This window comes from Cyphomyrmex costatus, unplaced genomic scaffold (assembly GCF_001594065.2).
Source record: "Cyphomyrmex costatus isolate MS0001 unplaced genomic scaffold, Ccosl1.0 scaffold96, whole genome shotgun sequence".
NCBI classification, from domain to species: domain Eukaryota; kingdom Metazoa; phylum Arthropoda; class Insecta; order Hymenoptera; family Formicidae; genus Cyphomyrmex; species Cyphomyrmex costatus.
The window spans coordinates 48,625-58,477 of record NW_017280550.1 but is presented as its reverse complement, the minus strand read 5'-3'; the positions used below and the strand labels follow the sequence as shown (position 1 = coordinate 58,477).

The 9,853-nt window shown below is 33.9% G+C and overlaps 1 protein-coding gene across 1 annotated transcript in view; it reads left to right on the top strand.

The window, feature by feature from the left end:
* Window positions 1-3,440: 3,440 nt before the first annotated feature.
* pyd (zonula occludens-like protein polychaetoid) overlaps window positions 3,441-9,853 on the top strand; it is a 6,879-nt gene continuing 466 nt past the window's right edge. The window contains exons 1-9 of the mRNA XM_018550162.1: window positions 3,441-3,743; window positions 3,941-4,112; window positions 4,218-4,443; window positions 4,532-4,706; window positions 7,218-7,427; window positions 7,770-8,111; window positions 8,195-8,430; window positions 8,751-8,952; window positions 9,136-9,557. Of these exons, the coding sequence (XP_018405664.1) occupies window positions 3,441-3,743; window positions 3,941-4,112; window positions 4,218-4,443; window positions 4,532-4,706; window positions 7,218-7,427; window positions 7,770-8,111; window positions 8,195-8,430; window positions 8,751-8,952; window positions 9,136-9,557 (2,288 nt within the window). The remainder of the gene's footprint in view (window positions 3,744-3,940; window positions 4,113-4,217; window positions 4,444-4,531; window positions 4,707-7,217; window positions 7,428-7,769; window positions 8,112-8,194; window positions 8,431-8,750; window positions 8,953-9,135; window positions 9,558-9,853) is intronic.

Below are 9,853 nucleotides of genomic sequence, written 5' to 3'. Positions count from 1 at the left end.
GTAAGAGAGGATGTTAAAATGTTGTAATAACGAAAGAATGTGAAATACAGCGAAAGAGAGGGGTGGCGGGAGTCAGTGGTGGAGGGAGGGGGAGGGGCGAGTGGAGAAGGTTCGTTGGACCAAAGATGGTGGAGGTGCGAGTAAAAGATGAGAGAGGATGTTGAAAAGTTTAAAAATGCGGACAGAGAAGGAGAAGGAAAAGGAGATGGAGAAGGAGACGTTTCTTAATTTTTCATTAAAATCACCACTTTTCGACCGCTTATATCTCCATAACGGCTTGACCGATTTAAAATTTCTTTGGCTCAAATTAGTCGTGGCGATGCCGCCTTTCAGGACATATGACGTTCAATTCAAAATTTTTTATATTTTAGTAGTTGTGCACCTCCCAAAAATGGACTTTGGTGGCTCGGGATAAGAGACTTGTAGCATCTCAGAGTTTTTGAACATGGCCGGAGACGCTACCGCGTCTCCTGATGTATGTTCACTTTGAACTGGCACATTTAGTAATATATCAGTTACTTTTCGTGGTCATATATTATATTAGATAATATCATTCAAAGTATTAAAGGTTTAAATTATTATGTTACATTATTAGATAATCATTTTAATTTAGAAAAGTTCAAATTTTTGGGGATAATTTTCAAAGGTTGAAATTTATTGGGTTTTCTATTTTGTGGTTAGGTAATCGTTTTAATTTAGGAAGGATCAAATTTTTGCGGTTAGTTTTCAAAGGTTTAAGTTTGTTGGGTTTTTTAATTTGCGAGGATCTATTTTTGAACATAATACATATATGGCAGAAATGATACGTTCATACGTATAATTTTCCAGAAATGATTAATTTTGAAACTTTTTTTATTAATAACTTTTTAACGAGTTAGGTCCGACGATTAAAACTTCCTCAAGGTCACTCAGGGTCATGACCTTGACAACATATGTCAAGGTCAAGGTCATTGGGGGAGGCTCCCCTAATCTACATTTTTACCGTATTTTGTATTTTAAAATAATATTTTGTATTTGAAATACAAATTTTAAAAGTATTTTGCATTTTGTAGTTCAAATTAAAAAATTGGAAGCATTTTGTATTTTGTATTTCAAATACTAAGATTGCCAGTATATTTGTATTTTATATTTCATATACTTTAACGATATATTTTACCCAGCCCTGGAGATACAGCGGAAAGCGGAGGCGATTCAAAAATCGGCCGATAGTTACATACACTTTATGTATGTTCACTTTGTACTGGCATTTTTAATTAATAAATCAGTTACTTTTCGTGGTAATATATTATTACAATTAAACTTGTGATAGTACTGCGATAATTTTAAATATACGTCATATCGGTCAACAGTCGGTAGTATTTAAAATAATAATTTTACTTAATGTATTTAAATGATGACTGCACGGTTTATCGGTGAGCCGGGTGAGGGGGGGACGTGGGACTCGCGTCCGCACTTTCCCATCAAAACAATCCCCAAGGCTGCTTTCATTAACCGTCTAATATTACCGCGTAAATTTTATAACAACATATTAATTTCTTATTCGTTAACGCGATCGCATATTAAAAAACAAAAATTATTAAATAAATGTAAAACAGTTACTCTTCGTGGTAATATATTATGCGCGGTGCGGTGTTATAAGGTGGACAGCGGAAACTAGACGTAAACGATTCGAAAATCAATCGAAAGTTGCACTGTCTCCCTCACCTCACCGCTCCACGTGCAGTCCAAATGCCCAATGACGATAAAATGGCATTGTTCTGTGCACGGTGCGGTGTGGTAAGGCGGACAGCGAAAGCTAGACGTAAATGTTTCGATAATTAATCGAAAGTTGCACTGTCCCCCTCACCGCTCCGCGTGCAAGCGAAATGCCTCATGACAGTCGAATGGTTTAAATATTCGTCATACCAGTCAGCAGTCGGGGGGAAGTATATTTAAAATAATTTTATTTAAAATATATATTTCAAATATATATGTATATATGTATTTAATATGAGATGAGGGGTATAGCGGAAAGCGGAGGCGATTCGAAAATCGGCCGAAAGTTACATACACTTACGTATGTTCACTTTATACTCGCAACTTTAATTAATAATCAGTTACTTTTCGTGGTAATATATTATTACAATTTGACTCGTGATAGTATTGCGATAGTTTTAAATAGCATTCGGATTCTTATTTTAATTAATATTTTAAGATCCGGTAGGTCGAAGATGGTGGTGCTGCGAGTGAGAGGTGAGAGAGAATGTTAAAAAGTTGTATTACGGCAAAAAAGAGGAGTGGCGGGAGTGGTTGGTGGGGGGAGGAGGGGGGCGAGTGGAGGAGGTCCGGTATGCCAAAGATGGTGGAGGTGCGAGTGAAAGGTGAGAGAGGATGTTGAAAAATTTAAATGGCGATTTGAAAAATTTTGAATGCGGACAGAGAAGAAGGAGACGCTTCTTAATTTTTCATTAAAATCACCACTTTTCGACCGCTTTATATCTTCAGAACGGCTTGACCGATTTTAAATTTTTTGGCTCAAATTACTCGTGGTGATGCCGCCTTTCAGGACATATAGCGTTTGATTCAAAATTTTTTATGTTTTAGTAGTTATGCACCTCCCAAAAATAAACTTTGTTGGCTCGGGATAGGAGACTTTTTGCGTCTCTTAGTTTTTGGACATGGCCGGAGACACTACCGCGTCTCCTGATAGTTATACTTGATAGGCTGCTTTAAATCTAAACCATTCTCATAACTTTTACTTCAGCTTATATTTGTTTCATCCATCGGAAGTTTTTTGAGAGCAGGCCGCCATGTTCTTTTTTGCGTCATTAACAAATTGATACTCTGAAATTATTATTTTTTATTGTACGGTCTAGTATAAATCTCAAATCAAATCTCAATAACTAACTTTTATATTTTGTTCACTAAGAATAACATATTGTAGTTATTTTCTAGAAAACTGTAATATGCAAATTCTAATCTGTTTTACTTATATGTATGTATGTTCATTTTGAATTTGCACCTTGCATAATCTATCAGTTACTTTTCGTGGTACATATTCAACATAGAAAATATACGTTAAGTATGTATGTTACTTTGAACTGGCACATTTAGTAATATATTAGTTACTTTTCGGGTTAATACATTATATTAGATAATATCATTTAAAGTGTTAAAGATTTAAATTATTGGGGATCATTTTTCGATTAGATGAACATTTAAAGATTTAAAGATCTAAATTTTTGAGAGGATTCTTTTTTGAACATTTTTTTAACTTGACCTTTTCATTTTTATGATTACTTGTATCCTTGATACTCACACACGATTACTTTGTGTCGACTCGCATAAACTATTATTATTTAATTTGCGATTTATTTTTTGTGGAAATCTTATTTTGTTATATAATATATTATAAATTTATTTTAACAAAAAATGATTATAACAAAATATATCTCTGTAACATGCGCAGAACTCATTTTCACTATGAGCAACCACAGAAAGGTGAGATGAGTTTTCGCAGTGGCGACGTCTTTCATGTGGTGGATACTCTTCACAATGGCGTTGTAGGATCCTGGCAAGTTTTTCGGATTGGAAGAAATAATCAAGAGGTACAAAAAGGCATCATACCTAATAAGGCTCGGGCTGAGGAACTTGCAACCGCACAGTTCAACGCTACAAAGAAAGAAATGAGTGCCAACGAAAGCAGAGGTAGCTTCTTTAGGAGAAGAAGAAACAGTCACAGACGCTCGAAATCGTTAGGAAGGGTACGAATGCAACAAACTCTCTTTTTATCTATCTTTATACATTATATATACAATCTAATACGGATTTTTTTCTATACTTAAATTTTATTTTATTTTTTTGTATCATATGTTATAAATATTAAAAAGGATTAAATAACTTTAATCTATACATTAATATCTGATTAAATTAATTTTTATGTTTCTTCTACATTTTTTAGGACCATTGGGATGATGTAGTGTTCTCCGATAGTGTAAGCAAATTTCCAGCGTACGAACGTGTAATCTTAAGACATCCTGGATTTGTCAGACCCGTTGTTCTCTTCGGACCTGTGGCCGATCTTGCTAGAGAAAAGCTGCTAAAAGATTTCCCTGATAAGTTCACTTCGCCACGTAAGTAAACAATGAACAATACTCTGCATTAACTGTTTACTGAATGAACTACGTTCATTATCATACTTTCGAAGTAGATATTTCTAAATATTGAATATTTTGTAGAAATGGAAAGTCAAATGGAAGATGGTACAGGGAAAAACACCAAAACATCCGGCATTATTCGTCTGAGCGCTATCAGAGAAGTGATGGACAGGGGCAAGCACGCGCTGCTTGACATTACTCCGAATGCCGTGGATCGCTTAAATTACGCTCAATTTTATCCAATCGTCATTTTCTTAAAGGCCGAGACGAAGCAGGTCATCAAAGAGATGAGAGCAGGCATACCAAAGTAAGAATGATATCGAGATAAGACTTTGAGAAAAAAGATTCTGCTTTTCCTTTACCAAATTCTATATGCGACATTTGTATAATTACAGATCAGCTCACAAAAGCAGTAAAAAGCTTTTGGAGCAGTGTCAAAAGCTCGACAAGATCTGGGGACACGTATTCAGTGCTGTAATCACTCTCAATGCACCGGAAGCTTGGTACCGGAAACTGAGAGAGCTCATCGACCGCCAACAGCAAAGTTCGCTATGGATGAGTCAAACTAAGGTAAAGCAATTTAGTCAACGTACAAATTATATTGCGGAATACGCGTACTATTTCCCCTGTTTTATTTTAATTAAATATAAAAATGTTAGTAAGAATGAAGCTATTAAAAATATAGTTATCTGTTGAGATGGTTTTTTATTCCCTTTTTCTTTTTTTTCATTCTCTATATTCACTTTTCTCATAAGTTTTCATCACGGGTTTTCCTCGTTGCTCATATATACGCTCCATTGTACGGAGATCTCAGGCATAATTTGGGTCTATTCATTGTAGCCGATATATAGCCGATACACGGTATGGGATTTATCGCATCCGCCTGTATACGCTCATATACCACCTCTCGTCCTGTCACTTCCTCCACTTCCTAACGATAATGTAAATTATGACGAGAACAAGAACTACGACGTGCTTCTGTCGCATCATCAATCAATATCATCTTTCATAGAAAAATTCCCACCACTTCCGCAACAGCCTCCAAACTCAGGCGTCATCCGTGAGCAATTTTTCGGCTATATATAAATCCTGTTTGCTTTAACTCTTTAACTGTGAAATTTAGAACAATATTTTACAACATAATATTTTAGCACTTAACGTACTCTTTGTTGAGTTAAATCAGTTTGTCGTACTATTTTATATAGAAACGCGGCGTGTACGTATATTAATTAATCATTAAAAGAGCAATTAAATTGATTTGACTGTGCAAACATATTAAAAATAATAATTAAGTTAACATTCGAATATATGTATATTTGTTTAAACAGTTAAAGGGTTAATCCAGCATGTTCTAAGTATGCATTTCTCCATTTTGCATGACTATATCTATTTGTAATCTATTTCGTTTTTTCAAAACTGTCAATTTGTCGAAACTGTCAACTCTAACTGCTGACGCTCGAGAAAATAAAGTATTTTCTCAATTTGATTACAATACAAATAAAAAAAAATACAGTAATATAATTTCAAGATGAAACTAAAGTTATTTTGCTAAATTGTTAACTCTTTTAAGTTATTGAGCTAATTAGTAAAATAATTTTAAATTGTTTCCCAGCAAACACCAAGTTACGTGTAACGTACACGTTAATTGTAATTTCCTACTCGACAATATAACTGTAATATAATATGTATGTTATGTTACAGTTATATTGTTGAGTGGAAAATTACAACTAACGTGTACGCGCGTTATATGTAATTTGGTGTTTGCTGGATTTATTATAAAATTACCAGTATTTTTCCTTTTTTTATCTTATTGTGACTAATATTTACAAATATTTTTTACATAAACTCGAAAATACAGTTTTTTCTATGTGTTTTATATGTCTGTGAATGCGTGCTTATCATGCTATTATATTTCTACTTTACTTCCTCTGTAAATTGTTTAATTTGTAATATGCTTAGAAAGAACAATTAGAGATGTATATTATATTATATTATTGAGCTAAAAAAGCATATTGCAAATTTAACTTTTATATAAAATATTCATATAAACATAATAATATTCAATATAAATTAAAAAGGGCGAAGTAAGAGTCAGAAGTAAATTACATTTAAAACAATATTAGAATGTCGGCACATTTAATTCTAAATTTGAAAAAAACAAAAGAAATAATTACAAAAAATTGCTTAAAATTAAAAACATGCTGCGCGTAACAAGTTTCTATCTCTTGATTGAGTCCTCTTCAGATTTAAAAATAATCTCTTTCGTAGATAAAATTATTATAAATAGTCAAAATGTAATATTGTTGTTGAAAAAATTTTTAATAATTCGTAAGTAACAAAGTTTCTGTAATAATTAATGCAACGCTATACAAAATATTATGTGAGAATGTTGTAAAAATTGATTGTTCTGTACTTTTACAACGCATTGCCGTTGCATTTTATATATTACACTGTTAAACACATATTATTCGAACATGGACTTAATTTATATCTATTATTTTATTATTGTTTTGGTAAGTATTGTTTTTCTTATAAACTACAACATTCTCACATAATATTTTGTATAGCGTTGCATTAATTATTACAGAAACTTTGTTACTTACGAATTATTAAAAATTTTTTCAACAACAATATTACATTTTGACTATTTATAATAATTTTATCTACGAAAGAGATTATTTTGAAGTCTGAAGAGGACTCAATCAAGGAGTCAAAACTTGTTACGCGCAGCATGTTTTTAATTTTAAGTAACGGACATGATGTTTTTAATTTTAAGCAATTTTTTGTAATTATTTCTTTTGTTTTTTTCAAATTAGAATTAAATGTGTCGACATTCTAATATTGTTTTAAATGTAATTTACTTCTGACTCATACATCGCCCTTTTTAATTTATATTGAATATTTTTATATTAAGAGCCTTGAATATTTTCATCTTATTTATATTAAACATAATAACTTATTCATGGCACTTCATTGAATAATATTTGAATAACGTATATTCATTGTGTCGTGTGGTTATTAATTCATGCACCATATGTACCGTTTGCCTAATGTGATGTCCTTTGTGATCCACGCTCGTAGCCGGAAGAAGCTCTCTCGGATGACTTCCTATTCCCGATGACTTCTCGCCTCTCCTACGCTTCCTCTCCGGAGAGCGATTTGGAGCTGAGCCCAGCGCCTGTTATCCCTGGCACTTTGGGTCCACCATCGCGGCTAAAGAGTAGTTCTGATCCGAGTATTGCTACTCAAGATGATACTACTGCGCCGCCACCGTATTCAACGAATTATCAGGTATATGTATTTTCAAATACATCTAAAAATGATGACTTACTATTAAACTTGATTTATATCTTATAAATAAGAAAAAGTTTGTTTCTTATTGAATGCATCTGCTGAAATCTATTATGAGTGTACTAGAAATCTGAACATAAAACTATTCAATATATGTAGTATATCTAATAAATAACATAGCGCTCATGTGCAAGGAAAGCAAACTACACTGAAATAAAACTTTAATATTATTTTACTATTTTCTATTTAATCAGCTCTCTGTGCAGTATTTTTTACTACTAAATCCTTTTTTAAATAGCAATATATGTATATAATACCTCTAATAGATTTCTTTACTTGTAGCAATCATTCGAACAACAGAAGAGAAGATCTCAAGGAGTAGGCGATAGCAAGTATGGTTTCTCCTTGTCCGGTCAAAGGAGCAATCAGTCCGGCTCGCCGGAATATTTGGGCAGCTCCTTCGAGCCTAGATCTTCTCATCATAGTCCACCGGACCTGCCACCGCGAGTTGATCGAAATGTGAAACCGATTAATCAAGTGCCACGGGGAACGATAGGACGGTCTGTTCAGGAACGTCTAGGAGTGAATAAAACTGACTCAATTCTAGATATGGGGAATTACATTAATGCGACTTCTCACAAAGCAAATGCCACATCATCTTTGGAACGGGCACAGCCGAAAGCGGTAAACGATATTTCTATGTGCTATAACTCGAAATAAATTGCGCTTCAAATTCAACTGTAAGATATATTTACGCTCTCTTATAGGGAAGTTATGACAGTATGTCTTCCTATGATTCGTACAACAATACTAATGGGAACGCGAACTACGGGATGGCAAATTTAAACACGTCGACAGGTCGTTTGGGTCCGAATGTACCTGATGATCTCAAAAGCAGCAACATACCAACGAGAGCGCACGATCCATATAGATTCACTAGATCTACAGTTCAGCCTATTTCCACGCATGACGCTCAAACGCGAACCGATTATGCCAAATATAGGTGCGTATTTAACACACCCAATAAACTGAAATATACATTTATTTTATATGTACATTTTCCTTGAATAAATTTACTTTTTGATATATTGATGTTTAGTTAAGAATTTAGAAAGAAAACTTTTTATATTATATCTTTTTTTATGAGATAAGACTATTTTAAAGAAATTTTTTAATATCTTGAAGTCGTCCTTTTTGCACAAAATAATATTATAATTGATATTATTTATTAATTTTGTTTTGTAACACTTTTTATATCTTCTGTAACGTGTAAGTGTAAGTCTGTAAATAAGTCTAATATAAGGTTATTTTTTGTGTTTACAGCCGATCAACTGACTACAAATCGATATCAATTTCACAAAACAAGCCGCCAGGCACTTATAAACCGATTCCTCCTCCAAAGCCGAAGAATTACAGGCCACCTCAAGCGTTGCTTGCACAAACGGAAAATAACGGAAACGATGGGAGTAATTCATATCAACACTCGAAGAGTTATTCTATTGCTACGTCGCATGTGCATAATGGGGTAATTATTTTATAAATTATAATTTCATAAAGATAATTACTCTTTCTTTTTACATTATTATTGTTATTATTGTTATCAATGTCTGCAGTGAATCAGTGATTTACTATTCAATGAAAAAACAATCATACCGATTATCAATCACGTATAAGATTGTTGCAATTTTATATGGATTTTTCTATTTAGGTAGAAATCAACAGTAATGTGCAGCGCAACAGCGGTCAGTATTATTACAACATCCCGTCACCCGGTCGTCACAATGACAGCAATATTGTGAACTCACATCACAATTTAAGTCATCTTACATCGCCAACACACAGCCACAGCCTCAGTCACACGCATTCTCACTCAAGTCCGCCGGTAACTACTACGCATTCCCACAGCAATAGTACCAGCCAGATCAGTCTCGGTCTGCCGCATAACCGGAACAGTACGAATCACAATGGATATATGCACGGTAACAACCACGCTCCCGCAGGCCCGCTTTATCCTTCCGCTAATCCTGGACACAATAGGGAACCTAGCGGTCTGGACCTGGCTAGTAGCCGAGAGCAAAGAGGAAGCGCTTTTGAGCTCTACCGAAAGCCGGTCCATCATTACAATATGAGGTGAGTATAGGCGTGAGTAAAGAAGAATTCACTCTGAAAAGAAAACTGAAGAATGCAGCGATGACTTATAGCTCATATAATATTTTAAGAGTGAGATGATCGATCTTGTCCTTTGCACGGGCATTAATATTTTTAAAAACGCAAAATATAAATCTTGGAACATGAACAAATTAAAAAAAGATTCTCCTGTTAATTAGAAATAACATACGATGTTAATTATGCAATAAAAACCGGTTTTTTTACTTTTGTAACATTTTTTTGAGAATTTTTCAATCCCCCCCCCCCCCCCCCCCCCC